General features: G+C 39.5%; 1 protein-coding gene across 2 annotated transcripts in view; it reads left to right on the plus strand.

Moving 5' to 3' along the window:
- The window catches only part of LOC109922666 (Cbl proto-oncogene, E3 ubiquitin protein ligase), a 48,989-nt gene extending 30,870 nt beyond the window's left edge, over positions 1-18,119 (plus strand). For both annotated transcript variants that reach the window (XM_048615436.1, XM_048615437.1), the window contains 5 exons: positions 1,601-1,695; positions 10,118-10,279; positions 10,670-10,758; positions 10,883-11,071; positions 13,205-18,119. In XM_048615436.1, coding sequence (XP_048471393.1) covers positions 1,601-1,695; positions 10,118-10,279; positions 10,670-10,758; positions 10,883-11,071; positions 13,205-13,467 — 798 coding nt within the window. In that variant the 3' untranslated portion in view covers positions 13,468-18,119. The remainder of the gene's footprint in view (positions 1-1,600; positions 1,696-10,117; positions 10,280-10,669; positions 10,759-10,882; positions 11,072-13,204) is intronic.
- The last annotated feature ends 709 nt before the right edge of the window (positions 18,120-18,828 follow it).

The following is an 18,828-nucleotide window of genomic DNA, read 5'->3' on the forward strand; positions in this document are numbered from 1 at the left end:
CCCTCCCTAACTCCCCACCTACACTCACCTTTACTGGCTCCATCCCCTCCTCTTCGACCTGTTTGTTTCCTCTCCACCTATCCTCTCCTCTATCCATCTTCTATCTGCCTCCCAATTTATTTCAGAACCCCCTTCCCCTCCCCCTTTTCTGATGAAGGGTCTAGGCCCGAAACGTCAGCCTTTCTGCTCCTATGATGCTGCTTGGCCTGCTGTGTTCATCCAGCTCTGCACTTTGTTGTCTCTTTCAGTGCCAGTGCTGACTTTACTAATTGCTTGTGGCTCCTCCAGTCACAGACTGTTTCTTTCCTGTGTTTGGTACTGCGCACTTACAAATGTGCCTATTAGCTGCAGGTTTAGGGGAGACTTAGCCTGTGATTGGAGAAGTAGCATCTTATCATTCCCTTCCATTCTCTTTATGGGATGACTTTTCTACTGGTGGTCCCCATGAGTGAACGTTCATAGGCCATGTTCAGGGGTGGATCTGCCCATGGACCCCATGTATTTTGAGCTTTCTAAGATAGCAAACAGTGAGCTGATAGGTAATCTAGAAAGTTATGAGATTAAATTCTTTAAGGAAGTTATGAAGCTTGAAAGGTTTCAGAAAAGATTTACAAGGAAGTTGTTGGGAATGGAGGGTTTGAGCCATAGAGAGAGGCTGAATAGGCTGGGGTTATTTTCCCTGGAGCATCAGAGACCGAGGGGTGACGTTAAGGTTTATAAAATCATTAAGGGCATGGATAGGCTGAATAGCCAAGGTCTTTTCTCCAGGGTGGGGGAATCCAGAACTAGAGGGCATAGGTTTAAGGTGAGAGGGGAATGATTTAGAAGAATCCTAAGGAGCTACTTTCTTGCGCAGAGGGTGGTGTGTGTATGGAATAAGCTGCCAGAGGAAGTGGGTGGAGGTGGGTGCAATTACAAAATTTAAAAGGCATCTGGATGGGTACGTGAATAGGAAGAGCCTAGAGGGATATGGGGCAAATGATAGCAAATAGGATTAGGTTTATTTAGGATATCTGGTCAGCATGGACAAGTTGGACTGAAGGGTCTGTTTCCGTGCTGTACAACTCAATGACGTTACAATTAGACCCTGCAGTACACAAATTTCTACTGAAATTGTCGAGATGGATTATCTAAAACACAGAATGCCCTTCCCCAGCTATAATTATCTTTTAAATGGTGGTATTGAATAGATGTTCAACTTGCTGGAACTAAATTCAATGCATGAACAGAGGTGCAAGTTACTCTATCCAAATGCATGATTTACATGCTATACTAAGTTACATAGGTAGTAGCTTGCCAGCATAAAACAGGGATCATCGAGAAAATGAAAGATGCAGGTGAAGGGCCAGAGAAAGCAAATAGTCTGAGCAAACCAGGATAGGTGTGTGTGTGTGAGCATATATGCATACTGTGGTGGCAGCTTCTGGACAGAATTTTAGCAGTTTCTACAGTCTATTTTGTTAAACTAATTCACAGCTTGGTTTAGGTTCTTGTATGCAGATCCAAATGTACATCTAACGCACCTACTTTATGCTGATTTTTAGAAAAAATGTCTTTTTGAAATTACTAATCCTTACATGATATCTTTTGATTATTGCAGGCTTTCTGTGGTGCCTTGAGTGACGGCTCAGAGTATGAGACCTCCAAAATGAAACCCTCCACATCAGCAAATACCATCTACTCTCTTGCTTCACGGTACATAAAGTTCTGCATTGTGGATGTTGCATTGAGCGTCAGTGACAGTTTGCATTATCTGCAATAGTGTGTATAAGGAAGTGAATAGCTTTACTTGTATGCAACAATGCACCAATGACCTGTTGCATGAAGCAATCACTGTTTTCCTTTACATGACTTACAATGTCATTATTAAGTGAGACAGCAATGTCAGTTCTGGTATTTTTCTCTGGTATTGTAGGGAGTGAGGGATTAGCAAATTTACTCTGTGCTTTAGGTACATACAGTTCAAGGGTACTGGCAATCCTACTCGAGTGGTCATTATTAATGAATAGAACATGGATAGGTTTTAATTGGGAGCCGGGGACACCCACTGGAAACTCATTCTATTCCTTGCCAAATATCCACATCCATATTTTCAATTATAGTAATTTTCAAATTATAGTAATTATAGTAATAGTGGTTAAAAATTGGATCTGTCATTTTCCACCATCAAAAGTTTGTCCTTTTTAAATTTAAGATTTGCTTTAAACATTGTCTTTTTTCAAAAAGTCAAGTATTCTGATCATAACCCTTCAGCTGGAGGTTGTGACACACCGAGCTTGATGTGACCAATTTCTTTCAAAGATGAATGTCTCCAAGTACACTGTCTAAATTATAAAGATAATTCTGCTCTGCTAGAAAAGGCACTATACTAACTTTAAAATTTCTATGCTGCTGCCTGTACCTTGTCTGTCCACTAATAGAAGTGGAATACAGGGAGCCTCAAATGCACACAGCCCCAAGGTAAGATCGTATTCGATTATTTTAAACTTCAAGGCTGTAAGTTAGGCACCATCGTTTGGCACATGCCAGGTCAGTTGACTGAAGTTATGTAGTAACTAGCAGTAACTGTTGAAATAATCAGCAAGTTACCTACAAAAAAAACCAAAGAACTGCAACCAGATGCTGGATATCAGAAGCAAAAATAGAAATTTTTGGAACAACTAAGCAGGTCTGGCAGCGTTTGCGGAGAGTCAACAGAGTTAATGTTTTGAGTCCAGTGACCCTTATTCCAGGATTTCTTCAGCAACTTCTGTTTTTGTAACAAGTTACCTATTGTTGTTTGGTAACACAGAACTTGAATATTGCTGAAACAAGACACATTTTGCGGAAATTTTAATCTTTCACTCATCAAGATGATTTGTAAGAAATACTAAAGTAGAGGGAAAACAACATTTATACTGTTTAAGAGGGGAATGCTGATTAGTTGGCAAATGGATTCTGATTCGTGGATAGATTGCCATGGAGAAAGTGGGAGGAAGTAATACCTGTTTATCACCTGTTTATTAGTCTGTCTGTCTCAAAGTAATGGACAGATTTTAAGACTGCTTAGTACACGTTGTATGGCTCAAGGAAAACTTAGTTTTCTTAGTTTTTGACAAAGATTCTGGAATTTTTCAAAGGAACTGTTATCATTGTGAGATGGGATAAATTGACTTATTTTGTAGATTGTTTTGTTTAACATACAGTTGATTGTTTTAGGACATTTTGGATTGTCTTAGCTGTGTGATGCAATTTGTCACAGCTGAAAATTGTAACCTGAGTTTTCAGAGCAGGTTATTGGCTTAAAAACATATCTTTTTTTCATCAACCCGGTCGGGGAAGAAAACCTCGAAGTTATGTAATTGTAGTAGCAGTGTGGTAGGGGTTTCCACTTGATTATTTTAATAACAACAGTTTTGATAGAGCCTAAAGCACAGCTATTTAGACAAAATGTTATATTGTAGTTTTAAAGTGGGGAAAAAAATTGCTGGAAATATGCAGGAAATCCTTCAGAATCTGTAATGAGAAATGTTTTCAATGTAACATCTTTCCTGGGGGGTGCATTGACTAATGGACCTAGTTTTGGAAGTACCACAGAGGGCCAACGAGAGAAGGTGGGGAACTGGGGGGAAAAAAGTGAGGGAAGTCTTGAGTGTTGACAGTGAACAAATAAATGGTCGCCTTCCAATGGAAAAGAAAGAGGTAACATCAGGGTTAAATTGTATGTATGTAAATGCATGGAGTATCACAAACAAGATTGGGGAATTGGTGTAGGAGGATATGATATTGTAGCATTGATAGAAACATAGCTCGAGCCAGAACCAGAATGATACTTAACATGCATAAGGTTTTTAGCAGAAAGAGGGTGTGTAAAACGGGAGGAAGTAAAGTAGTTTTGGTCAAAGATGGTATCATTGCCCTTGAACAAAATGTACTTCTTGAATTAGAATCTATATGGTTGGAAGTATGAAACAGGGAGGAGTAGTAACCTTGTTAGGGATTTATTATAGATTTCCAAGTACTGGGGAGGAAGGAGAAGAGAACATTTGTAGGCAGATTATGAAAATCTGCAAGACAAATAGGGTTTTTTAATTCTATAGCAAGATGAGGGCATCGCTGACTAGGCCAGTATTTATTGCCCATCCCAGGGGGCAGTTAAGAGTCAACCACATTGGTGTGGGTCTGGAGTCACACGTAAGCCAGACCAAGTAAGGATGCCAGTTTCCTTAGTGAACCAGATGGGTTTTTCCAACAATTAACAATGGATTCATGGTCATTAGATTCTTAATTCTAGATTTTTTTCTTTAAGTGAATTCGAATTCCACCATCTGCTCTGGTAGGAATTCAACGTAAGTCCGTAGAACACTGTGGGTCTCTGGATATATAGTCCTGTGATGATAATACTAGACCATTGCCTCTCCTGCAATGTAGATAGTTGTGATAGCTGGTAACTTCAATTGTCCTAGGGTTCACTGGGAAAAATGTAGAGTGTGAGGTACTGAAAGGGAGAAATTCTTGCAGTGTGTGGAGGAGAACCTTCTAGAACAGTACATTTCCAGTCCTACCAGCGAGGGAGCTGTGCGCATTCTGGTCTTAGGAAATGTGGCAGGCCCAAGTAAGAATTTCAGATTGAGGGAGCATTTGGGAAATAACAATCATAATAAGGTTCAATGTTAAGTTGAAAAAAGATAACAATCAGTCAATGACTAAGATCCCAGACTGGAAGAGGGCAGAGTTTAAGGGTCTAAAAGTTGAACTGGAGCAGGTTGGAAATGCGTTTTGCTGGATAAAACAGAATGAGAAATGAGAATTCCAAAAGAAAGATGAATAGGGTGTAAGCCAGGTATATACACATGAGAAATAAATACGGGTATCAAAAGCTAGATTACCCTGAATAACTAAGAATGTTAATGAGAAATTAAGGAAGGAAAAGGGAGACTCATGATGCATACTGGAATAATAACAGCAATAGAAATCAGGAAGAGTATCTCCAATGCAGGAGAGAGGCTAAGGCTGGAATAGGGGAGACTAAGAAGCAGCAAGAGGAAAGGATGGCAGGCTGTGCTAAGACAAGTAGTAACATCATCTTCAAACATATTAGTAAAAGATTAGTGAAGGATAGAGTGAGGCCCATAAATGACAAGCAGGGGAAGCTGCTTACTGAAGCAAAGGGATGGAAGGGGTACTAAATGAGTACTTTGCTTCTATCTTTATCAAATTAGAAAATTGTGACAAGTGCTGAATTGAAAATGTGGGTGTTGAGCAACTGAGCAGTACAGTGATCGACAAAGAGGTGCTAAAAAGGCTAGCAGCACTCCAGGTAGCAAAGTCACCAGGCCGAGATGGGATGCATCCAACATTGCTGAGAGAGATAAGGGAGCAAATTGTGGCACCATTGACAGAAATTTTCTAGACCTCTCTGAACACAAGATGAATCCTGGGGGACTGGACGTTTGTAAGTGTGACACCATTGTTTAAGAAAGGGGCAAAGGATAATCCAGGAAACTACTGACCTGTCAGCTTGTCATCAGTAGTTGGAAAACATGATAGAGGCCATAATGTAGGATAAGGTAATTTGTACTTTTAGGGAGATGTAAGTTAATACTAGGCAGTCAACATGGCTTTGTCAAGGACAGGTCATGTCTAACAAATTTAATTGAGTTCTTTGATGAGGTGACACAGGCAGTGGATGAAACGTTTGATGTGATGCCACATGGCAGATTAGTTAGCAAATTAGAATTGTTTAGGATTGTTAGGTCCTTAGTAGTATGGATTAGAAGTTGGCTAAAAGATAGGAAACAGAGGGTAGGTATAGATGAGCATTTCTCAGACTGGAGATGAGTTGAAAGTGGTGTTCCCCAGGGATTGTGTTGGGAAACTTGCTTTTTCTAATGTTTTTAAATGATTTGGAGATGGGTGTTGAGGGCAAAATCTGGAAATTTGCAGATGATCCTAAGGTAGGGTGAATAGTGAATTGTGAGGATGATGCTGAGCGACTTCAGAGGGTCATTGACAAGTTGACCAAGTGGGCAGACATCTGACACATGAATCTCAGTGCAGAGAAATGTGAGGTAATGCACATTGGTAGAAGAAACATGGAGAGACAATACAGGCTCAATGGTCCAACTTCGAGGGGAGTGCAGGATTAGAGAGACCTCTGGCCTATATGCATAATTCTCTTCAGGTGACCAGGCAAGTTGAAACATTGCTTATAGGATCCTTGGTTTTATAAATAGAGGCATAAAGTGTAAAAGCAAGGGAAGTGATGCTACACCTCTACAAATCATTGGTCAGACCATATCGTGTTCCATAACGGCAGCTGATTGAAGGAAGGATGTTAAAGCCCTGGAGAGAGTTCAAAAGAGATTTACTAGAGTCAGAGTCAGAGATGTACAGCACTAAACAGACCGTTTAGTCCAACTTGTTCATGTCGACCAGATAGTCTAAATCAATCTAGTCCCATTTGCCAGCATTTGGTCCATGTACCTCTAAACCCTTTTTCATGTAACCATCCAGATGCCTTTTAAATGTAATTGTACCAGTCTCCTCCACAACCTCTGGCAGCTCATTCCATAAGCGTGAAAAAGTTTCCCCATGGGTCCCTTTTTAAATCTTTCCCCTCTTCCCTTAAATGTATGCCGTCTAGGTCCGCCTTACCCTGTGGGAAAGACCTTGGCTTTTACCCTCTCCATGCTCATTATTTTATAAACCCCAATAGCATCACCACTGAGCCTTTGACACTCCAGTGAAAATAGCCGCATCCTATTTACCCTTTCTCAATAGCTCAAACCCTCCAACCCCAGCAACATTCTTGGAAATCTTTTCTGAACCCCTTTAAGTTTAATCACATCTTTCTTATAGCAGGGAGACCAGAATTGAATGCAGTATTCCAATAGTAGCCTAACCAATGCTGCCCTGTACAGCTGCAATACGACATCCCAACTCCTACACTCAATGCACTGACCAATAAAAGTAAACTTACCAAACAGGGTCGTCTTCACTATCCTGACAACATGTAACTCCACCTTCAAGGAACTATGAACCTGGACCCCAAGGTTTCTTTGTTCGGCAACACTCCCCAGGACCCTACCATTCTGATGTCCTGATTTGCCTTACCAAAATGCAGCACCTTGCATTTATCTAAATTAAATTTTATCTGCCACTCCTCAACCCATTTGCCCATCTGATCAATGTCCGATTGTACACTGAGGTAACCTTCTTCACTGTCCACTACACCACCAATTTTGGTGTCATCTATAAATGTACTAACCATACCTTCTATATTCACATCCAAATCATTTACATAAATGACAAAAAGCAGTGTACCCAGCACCAATCTTTGCAGCACACTGCTAGTCACAGGTCTCCAGTCTGAAAAGCAACCTTCCACTGACACCACCCTCTGTCTCCTACCTTTGAACCAATTTTGTATCCAAATGGCTAGCTCGCCCTGTATTCCATATGATCTAAATTTGCTAACCAGTCTACCTTGTTGAGCGCCTTGCCGAAGTCCAGGTAGACAAATAGAATAATAGGGTTCAAGGGAAGATTAGAGAAATTGGGCTTATTCAAAATTGGGCTTATTCTCCTTGGAGCAGAGAAATTTAAGAGATGACCTTTATTGAGGCGTTTAAAGTTATGAACAACTTTCACAGGCTAAAGGATATTCAGTTTCACTAGCTGGTATGTCAGTAACTAAGGGTCACAATTTCAAGATTGTCAGCTAGGAGTGAAATGAGGAGAAACCTCTTTAGGCTAAGTGGATTGGTCATGCTATATTGCCCATAGTGTCCAGGGATGTGCAGGCTAGGTTGATTAGCAATGGCAAATGCAGGGTTACAGGGATAGGTTGGGGGGGCAGGATTTGGTCTGGGTTGGATGCTCTTTGGGTAGGTGATGTGGACTTGATGGGCCAAATTGCCTGCTTCCAGACTCTAGGGATTCTATGCTTCTTTACTCGGAGAGTTGTTAGGATTTGGAATGCACTGCCTGGGAGAGTGGTGGAGGTGGGTTCCATACGAGGTTCCAAAAGACAGCTGGATATAAATTTGCAAGTGATGAACTTAGGGGATTTTGGAGATAGGGCTGGAGAATGGGACTAGCTGGGTAAGTCTTTTTGGGAGCTAGTACAGACACAATGGGTTGATTTCTGTACTTCAGAATTCCACGATTCCATTCTGTGATCTGTGGCATGTTGTACTTGCCTTCAGGCTTGATACACTTGTATAGATATATCTTCAGTTTATATTTATGGTTGGAGAGTTTTTAAAATGACGTTACTGGAAAAAATATCGCTGAGAAGCATTGATACCCAAACTGTAAAATGCAACTTAATTTAGATAAGCAACACTTGTGCATATGAGTACTCTATTTCTGCTTCATTAAGATGTGTGATCGTAGTGCATCAATTTGGGTTCGTGTTCATTGCTTCCCACGTAGTGAGATTCTGATCACGAATAGTAATTAGGAGAAGCCAATGATAACGAGCCACATGTCATGAAGAGGCGAAAGATAGAAACATAGAATCCCTACAGTGTGGAAACAGGCCCTTCGGCCCAACAAGTCCACACCTACCCTCTGAGCATCCCACTCAGACTCATTCCCCTATAACCCACATAATCTACGCATCCCTGAACACTACAGGCAATTTAGCATGGCCAATCCACCTAGCCTGCACATCTTTGGACTGTAGGAGGAAACCGGAGCACCCGGAGGAAACCCACGCAGACATGGGGAGAATGTGCAAACTCCACGCAGACAGTCGCCTGGAATTGAACCCGGGTCCCTGGCGCTGTGAGGTAGCAGTGTTAACCACTGAATCACCGTGCCGTTCAATAGATCCCTCAAAGTTGCCACCCAAGTTGATAGGGTTGTTAAGAAGACTTATGGTGTGTTGGCTTTCATTGGCAGGGGAATTGAGTTTGAGCCGCGAGGTTATGCTGCAGCTCTATAAAACCCTGCTTAGACCACACTTGGAATATTGTGTTCAGTTCTGATCACCTCATTATAGGAAGGATGTGGAAGCTTTAGAGAGGGTGCAGAGGCGATTTACCAGGATGCTGCCTGGACTGGAGGCCAGGTCTTATGACGAAAAGGTTGAGGGAGCTAGGGCTTTTTTCATTGAAGTGAAGGAGGATGAGAGGTGACTTGATAGCGGTGTACAAGATGATGAGAAGCATAGATAGAGTGGATACCCAGAGACTTTTTCCAAGGGCGGAAATGACTATTACGAGGGGCATAATTTTGAGATGATTTGGAGGAAGGTATAAGGGAGATGTCAGAGGTAGGCTCTTTAGATAGAGAGTGGTGGGTGCATGGAATGTGCTGCCAGCGGTGGTAGTGGAGTCAGATACATTAGGGACATTTAATCGACTCTTAGATAGGCACATGGATGATAGTAAAATGTAGGGTATGCAGGGTAGTTGGTCTTAGAGTAGGATGATAGGTTGGCACAGCATTGTGGGCAGAAGGGCCTGTACTGTGTGTACTGTTCTATGTTTCTATGTTCGAAAACGATCTGGCGGTTAGTTGTACCCTAGTAGCTTTCAGGCATCTCATTGCTGAGCGTTGTTCAGTGGTATTGGCAGAGATCTGAAAGTGAGGTAGCCTTCTATCCATGATCTAATCTTGTGTTAGAGGGGAGAAAGCTATAACTTAAAGCTAACTTTTGGAAAGTTAATAGAGACAGTGGTGGAATGGTCAATCAATTTCATCTCTTCCATAATAAATTAAGTCATTTACTGCAGTGAATCCTGTACTGAACTTTCTACAGCATGAATTCAGTTGAGTCACAAATATTTTGGCACGGAACAGCTTTCTATGAAGTTGTTCTATTTGTGTTTTCTGGATAATTGAACCCCTGGTCATTGTTTAAGCAGACAACTGGAATCATGGTATTTTATTAATTAATTTCTCTGGAATAGAAGTCATTTCTCCAAATTAAGCCTTCATGTTCTAATGAAATAGAGCTTTCACATCTTGCATCTAACATTAAATAATTGTTACCATTGGGTGCTGCTTGTATGTAACGGCACTATTTGTGGCAGAGTTTACAGGGCTCAAGGGTGAGTGTTTATAAATTTATAAAAGTGGAATAAATCATTTTGAATTTACTTTAATTCTCATTTTGTACTTTCAGACCCCTGACAAAGCCTTTTACACGAGAGGAGCGTTCAGAGAGTAGTGATGAGGATATTGATTACATGACTCCGTCCTCGCTCCCTGTACATACTCCACTCTGTGTTACCACCTCGTTGGATTCCAGTGTTTTGGTTCAGTCACAGGGCAGCCACAATGCAGAGTAAGGGAAATTTTATTTCAAGCATATTTATATTTAAGACTCCTGAGCTGCTAGAAAGCAAGTTCCTTAGTTGAATCTGGGCGACATTGATTGCAATCAGATTAATCTGTGGAAAAGGCTCATAAGAAACATTGCTGCCCCCTACAGCCCCTTTTGGAATGTACTTGTGTTTCATAAACAGTTCAGTTGAATATTCTTCGTCACATAAAAATCTTTGGTAGTAATATGAATGTGCTGTGCATCGTCTTTCTGAACAAAATGACAAATATTTGTTCATGAATGAAAAACTATTCTTAATGTCAATACCAACAACCATCGACCTGATGATGTATAAACTGAAACACAATTGAGAGATTCTTGTTATTGATTTTTCCCTTTTTGTTTCATTAGAGCTTTGTCTGATTCAGACCCATTGAAGCAGGTGTGCGAACTTATGTTTACATCATCGTCTCAGGCCACAAACATAGACTTTACAACTGGTAAGATGCTTCTTTATCTTTAGTGAGTCTTCTGTGTGTATAGTTTTTTTTGCTCCTTCCAAAAACCTTAGTGATCTTTTCTCTGTTATTTAACTGAACGTTTTAATCTCTTTATTATCTGTAGACAATGGTGACTGTGCTATCAATGATGGACCTGAACAAGGTGAGAGTGAAGATGAAGATAATGCATATGACTTCCCTAAACCGCCTGTGCCACTTCCTCCAGCACGTCGCACACTGTCTGATATCTCTCAAGCAAGTTCGGCATTTGCCAATGTGTCTGATCAAAATCTGCCTAGTCCCAACACAGGAGGTGAGTTTTTTTTTAATAATGCAATTTCAGGATGTGAAGGTCACCAGCATTTGTATTGTTTTCAATTTCTTGAAGACATGATGATCCGTCTCAAACCATTGCAGTCTGTTTGGTGAAAGTGCCAGCAAAGTGCTGTTAGATAAGGACTCCCAAGATGTTAACCCAGCAACAGTTTAAAAAAAAAAAAAAAAAATGACACTATAGTCCCAAGTCAAGTTGGTGTATAGCTTGGAGGGGAACTGTGCACTGGCGATGATGGGAATGAATATTCAGGGTGATGAATAGAATAGCTAGAAGGCGGAGTGCTTTGTCCTTGATGTTGTGAAGCTTCTTGAGCGTTATTGGAGCTGCACTCATCCAGGAAAGTGGGGAGTATTCCATCACAGTCTAGACTTGTGCCTTGTAGCTATTGCACTGGTTTTGTGGAGTCAGGAAAGGAGCTTCTCATTCCAAAATTCCTAGTCTCTGACCTATTCTTGTCACCACAATGTGGATATATCTGATCCAGTTCACTTTCTGGTCAATCATAATCCCCTGAGGTGTTGATGTTGGGGGATTCAGCAATGGTAATGCCATTGAATGTTAAGGAGAGATTGTTAGATAATTTATTGTTGGAGATGGTCATTATGTAACATTTGTATGATGTGAATGTTACTTGCAACTTACTAGCCCAAGTCTGAATATTGTCCATGTCACACTGTATGTGGGCATGTACTACTTCAATATCTGCACATGATTGGATTGGGATGGTCTTACATTTTGCCAGGACACACCTGCACAGTTTTCACTTGGTTCGGTTGATACCAGTGTTAAATCCCTACTGAATCAGCTTGGACAAAGAGGTGGCTAGTTCTGCCACACACATTTTGCAAGGGAACTTGTAGATGACAATATTGTCATGTGCCTGAAGCCTTGAAAGAAAAGCAAAACACTGCAGGTACTGGAAATTTGAAATACAACAGCAAATGCTGGAGAAACACAATAGGTCTGGCAGCATCTATGGAGAGAGAAAACAGAGTTAATGTTTCAAGTGCAATTACTCTTCTTCAGAACTCGTCAGTGATAAGAAACACTCAAAATACACAAAAGTGCAGAAAGAGAGGCTGCAGGGTTGGATGTGGGAAAAATGGGATCATTAAGGGGAGGTGATGGTGAGAGAGACAGAGGCTTCAAGGAGGGCATAAATAAATGTATCGATGAGAATGCAAAAGGAGAAATATAAAAAGCAGCCCAAAAACCAAATGTTAGCTCTCCATAAAATCTTAAGCCCAAATCCTTGGGCTGACTGAGCTATTGTTTTGTGCCCTGGCAATGACGAGAGAAAATTTTTGGGAGGTTCGTTGGTCATGCTTTTCAACTCATGGAAGGTGGTTAAGCTGCTAAATTGGAAGTAATTGTTATGGTGCAAACTGCCACTCAGCAACCTCATTCTAATTTTTATCCAGCTTTGGCGGATTCATTTCCTTCAGAGTTGATAATGGAATCGAACACCTTGTGATCAGCATACAATAGCCTTATTTCTGACCTAACGATGGAGGAAAGATAGATGAAGTAGTAGTTTAGGTCTTGGAAGGTGTTCTGAGGAACATCTATTCCCCTATCATTCCTTGCTGACTCACCAACATTGGCTCCTGGTTAAGCAATATCTTGATTTTAAAGTTCTCATCTTAAAATAAAAATCACTCCATGGCATTTTCATGCACACATCCTACCTCCCTCCCAATATATCTGTAATATCCAGTCTCTCACCCTTCGTGTCATTTGCATTCTTGTGTTTTTGGTTTCTTACATCATTGATGTTAATTCTTGGGTGCGGGATGCTAGTCATTGAACTGAAGGTCAGCATCAAAAAAAATTTAGAAAAAGGAAAGGAAGAAATCTGTGAAAACAAAGTTTTGTTTAATTTTATATTTCAAGGCTACCTATTTGAATGGAGTGCCAATATTGAATATTTTATGTGCTAGCAATGTCCAACATTGCAACATGGATGATGTGAGGGGCAGTTGCAACCTATAAACCAACAAGTGTCGGTACTTTAAAGTCAGCAAATAAAACAATTTTCAGATACTAGAAGAGAGATGTGATTTTGGATGATAATGCTGCCTGATCAACAGGTTTTCTTTTTTTTTCCAGATGCATCTGCACCTGAAAGACCTCCCAAGCCATTACCTCGGCGAATCAACTCAGAGCGTAAAGCTGGTCCTGGTCAGTCCAACAGCTGTCATAAGACACAGCAGCAGACTCTCTCCGCTGAGATCAACAGTCTCTTGAGCCAGGGCTACTCATATCAGGATATCCAGAAAGCATTGCTAATTGCTCAAAATAATGTGGAAATGGCAAAGAATATTCTTCGAGAGTTTGTGTCTGTCCCTTCCCCTGCACACATTGCAACATAGCCATCCCTTAGGACACTGCCTCCAGCTAGCCAGAGCTTGTGGTTAGTCTGATATAAGCCTTGGCTTGAGTGACAACGTGCCTCGTCTAACCCCCTCGCCTCATCAAATTGAATAATCAGGTCTGTGCAATTACTGAAATATAACAGGATGGTAGCACCCTGCCTCGTTTCCACTCCAACTGCAGGATTTTTGATGAAAGTTTATATATGAAGGTATTCTAAAGATGTCTGACATTTGACAAATTTACAATCTTAAGGGCACATACAAAGTAATTTTGCAATCCATGTAAAACTGATCCCAATTGATTAATTCATGCAGAATTATCAGAAATGTTTGACTATTATCTCTGGTTCTAGTTCCAAAAATATTCCAACATAGTGGATGTACCTTCATGAACAGATTTCAAAATTGTATTTTCCAAATTGGATCCCAAAGTTGAGAAATACACAGGCTGTATCATATTCAAACATTGTATTATTCAAAGTATGCAGTAACAGGCCTCTGTCTGCCTGTGGAAGTATTGTGTGAACAAAGTTGAAAACGTTAACAGTGAGTTGGGATTCAAAAGTTAGTTTCAGTATAAGGAGTAAAAGTAGACCCAGCTTCACTTGGTATTACTTATAAATTTGTGTCACTGGGATGTACAGCTACTGGTGTGGAATCAGGTTAGCACTTAAACCTTCCAGCCATTCAGAATAAACGTGTGGGTCTATTTTTGTACAAGCAGGAATCATTTGCACAGAATAAAATATAGTTAGAAAGTTGTATTTATACAGTACCTTGTGTACGTATGAAAGAGGAATTTAATGTGAAAAGTGAATCCCAATTTACACAGATCCAAAAGAGATGTTCAGTCTAATCATGCAAAGTTCATGCTGTAAATAAATCTGGAACAACAGAATGGGTCTTATTGTGCAATTCCAATTGATATATTCCCCATTTGAAATATTGTGCTTGGCATGAGGTTTGAGTGTAAAGTAAGGAGCAAATAAGAATGAAAAATGGGCAGATAACTGCATGTGATCAGTGCAACAATGATGCTGAGCAGATAGTAGAAGAGATTGTTATTTAATCCCAGCTGATCTCTGAGAGAAATCTCAATGTTAGTTTACCAAGAAAGAACCCTCTAGGTTAAAAATACTTGGTTTGTAATCATTGTATTACAATGCATTTAATCACACGATCATGAAGAAAGTCAGGAATTGTAAGTTGAGCCTTACACATGAAGTTCATCTTCCAAGAACATTAGCCCTATCCTACACTTGGCCATTTAGTCCCAAATGAAGATGTACTTGTAGTTTTCAATGTACTGCTCACTCATGGTAATTTCTAAGATATTTAGCACTGAGCTATGATTCTAATTCTACTGTCTATTTTAATATGAACAAGTAAATGAAAATTCTAATAGAAAAGCAAAATACTGCAGCTGCTTTAAGTACTCGGGTCAAGCAGCATCTTTGGAGGTGGGGACAGAAACAATATTGAAGTTTCAGATCAATGATTTTTCAACAGAACTGGTTTCATTGACCTGAAATATTCTCTGACTTGTGCTCTCTCTCCATGGAAGCTTGCAGTTATTCTGGGGTACTTAGAACATTTTCTTCTTTTTATTAATGAAGGAGTTATGTCAATATATTGTTGTCTGAGTTGACCGATTCACGTTGCTATTTGGATTGCAATTTGCCTGTTCCAAAATTGAATAGGGGCAATACCTGGGATGCTGCACTTGATCATAATAGTCTCTGGACAGAGGATGGGAAAAATCAGTTTCTGATTGCATTCCATTGAATCCTGCAAAAGAATGGGTGTGTGGATATACTTGGGTCGGTCACTGTGTGGCTGCACGTCTGGCTGTTGGCATGTGTCTATCTCTTTATGTTTGTTGCAGATGTTCTACGAGCAAAGGGTTGCACTTGCCCTATATAACCTTGCCCTCTTTGGTATAGTAGTCTGAGTTTGTCAGGCACTAGAGGGAGTCAGTGATTCAGGAGATGGCAAGTGGAAAAGAGGAAATGTGTGGTATTTTGAATCCGACTCAGTTTTACCTTTTGTCATTTACCTTGGTCTAGTTTTTTCTGTTCAAACTTCAGTGGTGTAATGTCTTGTACGTTGTGCTGTAGCTCCTGATATCAGGTTATGTGGCACCCTGATGAGGAGTACACATCACACACCATCCTTACTTGGAGATATATCACCATTTCTTTGCTGAGGCAGGGTTGAAATTCTTCTCTTTTCTTAAGTACTGTAGGTGTACCTGCACCACATGGACTGCAGTGATTCAAGAAAGTGGCTCACCATCATCTTAAAGGCAACTAGAGAGGGGCAATAAATGCTGGTCTTGCCAGCTTCACATTTCACACAAGAATTCTTAAAAAAAAAAAAGGTTTTGAATAGTTTTCATCAAGTTCAGAGATGTTAAAAGAATTTATTTCCTACAATGCTTTTTGTTCAAAACTTGTTAAAACTAAGTTAAAATAATTCAAACTGCTACAGCAGTCAAGTGATATTAACAGCAATATTACTGTTGCACTTTTAAATAATTTTCTTTCTTGCCCTATGCAAGCATTGATGTAAGAAGTAATATGGGTGCCATTTTCACTGCTGTTGTGATCAATAACCAGCAAATACAACTTGATATTACATTTACTGTGAAGTTCATGAAAGTATGTGACGGCAGATATTTATGAGGAAAGCATTTCTACCTGACAATATAGAATCACATAATAATACACCAGAGCAGGAGACTGTTTGGGCCAATGTGCCTGTGCCAGCTCTCTAGAAAATGTTATCCAATTAATTCCACACACCACTGTTTCTCAACCTTGTAAATTCTTTGACATTGTCAAAAGCACAATGATTTTATTTTTGTTTACGTTCTGCCCTATCATTATGTTTACAGATTTTAGCAGGATAGATCAGAAAATAAAATTAAAAATTGAAATTAAAAATTGTATAAGAAGTTTTTCAATTTCAGAGTTGCAAAAAATAAACATTTTTGAATGAAAATTCTGGAATAGATGTTGGAAAGGTTTTATTTTTTGTGTAAAGATATAGTATTCTAACTGCATAATCCTGTGATGCTATTTTTAACCCAAACTGTGGGCAGTTTTTTCATTAAAAGAGCCATTTTCATCAGTCTCTTAAATGCAAGCATGTGTGTTTGTGTACTGTAATGGAGACTGGAAAGTTGACTGTAGTCAACTATCCTTTTCCCAGTACTGTACGCATCTAAATATTCTGCCTGTTGTCTGGCAGAGTTGAACACTGGATGAATATGTGTATTAAGTTGACTTTGTTTTTAGTATAGATATTTGTGCTTTATCACAATTTTCTAACAGCTTAATTTAAGTTTATTCTTGTTTCAGCACAACTCAGTTTTCTAAACTATGTAATTAATTAAAAAAAGTCTTTATTTATAGGTTGTAATACTTTGATTATAACTTGGTTGTGGCTAACTTTACAGACATTTGTGAATTGCAAAGTTGCCTGGTGTATTCTGATGTTTTGTGCCATATTTGGGAATGTGTTTTGTTTGTGGGGGGTGGGGTGGGGGTGCAGAAATGGTAGTGGTTATTAGTTACGGAGTATAAATATCTAGTAACCAACTATGTTTTAATGTTTATTGTTATCTTAGTTACTCAGATTGGATCTGTTTGCTGTTGTGATCATTTGTACTTATTGGTCAATAGTTGGCATTAATAACTGGATTTTTTCATGTACCTGAAACACTGGCAAAAGCCTGTCAGTGTTGCACTTCAGTGTGACTGTAATTAAACATGATCCAAATTTAGAAATCTTTCATATGAATATAATTTTGTTAATGAAAGATATGCCATAACTTGGTTTCCTGGGAGGCACATAACTCATTAGATGAATAAGATTTTGAGTGATGTTGGCAACTTGCACAGTATTCAGGAAGATTTGTTGGACAGTGTTTGTATGAAGAGATTTCCATTTCCCGAAGGAAAGGATTATGAGTTTGTAGTTCCACTTGCCCTCCAGAGACGTGATTGCATGATGCAGTTGATCTTAGTTCTGAAAACCTCTGGCAGTAACCTTGTATTTAGTGTGTCATGTTTTATCCGATTAGTTCCACTCCTGTTCTTTCCCGAAAGCCTTGGGAATTCTTTGACATTGTCAAAGAGGCAAGTGCATTATTTGTATTTTTTAAAATATATTAATATTTTCCATCGCTCTGTGGCTTCAAGCAAATACAGTGAGGTAGGGAGCAAATAAAAGTAAAAGAAACCATGTGATTGTGCTCCTCGTGAGTGGACAAATTGATTGAACGTTCTCAGATAAATGAAATGCAGCTAGTCTTTGAGCTTTGTGTTTGATGTTTTAATTCAGAGTTCATATGTAAGCCTGATTACAATGGCAATGAGTAGCTGGAACACATATTACCCCACTACATGTTTATATACATCAGATCAATTGCTGTAGATGAGCAGTTTTTCTTCAGAGTAGTAATATGTTCATTTTCAAACAGAACAGGTGACTTGCTGGGTCATTTCTATTTTACATTGCCTTTGAGTTCAGAACTGTTGTGGAAATTGAATAGAAAATACAGTTTTCGGGGGTGGAAGGGGAGTAAAAAAAAAAAAAAGTCGCTTTTGTTTGATAATGTTAAATTTGCCAATTGATGAGTGCTTCCACCAATTGCAGGAAAGAGTTTAGAAAGCACTGATAATTTCATGGTTTGGTTTGGTTTGCTGTTTACTGCTGCTTGTTTTGTGTGAAGAAGGCACATTACTCAATGATGAATTGGTTTAAAAGTATACATTGTGTTTCAATTAAAATTAACTGAACTTTTTCTGAAATCACAATGTCTTGAAAGCTTGAGTTTAATTATATAATCAATGGACTTGACCAGATATGAGGGGTTTCAGAACATTCATTTTCAGGGAGAAAACAAAATGCTAGTAGTTTAAAACAACTTGCCCACACTTAGCAGGATGTGCTAACTTGAGTCTTATGAAATAGAATTGAGATATGATTATTCTAACTTCCTTCTCCCTAACCCCCTTCAGGATGAACAGAGGGTCAATCTTATAGATTCTTTCAGTTGATAATTTGTCAACATCACTTCTGGAATTCTTACCTTTTAATATCTTTCAAACAACGTCAAGGATATTCACTGCAACTTCAACTCATAAATTGTGATTCATTGCAGGTATAATTGACTCACCCTCCATTTAAACTTGTGTGAATCTTCTCCCGAGCGTTTTGGTAATCCAGGGTATATTGTATTGGAAAGGAATTTTGTATTTGAGGCTGAGGCTGCGCTTTGAAGGAAATGAAGTGTAATGCTGATTTCTGTTCATTGATGAAAGGCAGACCTGAGACCCCACTTAGCCAAAT

This window comes from Rhincodon typus, chromosome 32 (genome assembly GCF_021869965.1).
Source record: "Rhincodon typus isolate 14 chromosome 32, sRhiTyp1.1, whole genome shotgun sequence".
NCBI lineage: Eukaryota > Metazoa > Chordata > Chondrichthyes > Orectolobiformes > Rhincodontidae > Rhincodon > Rhincodon typus.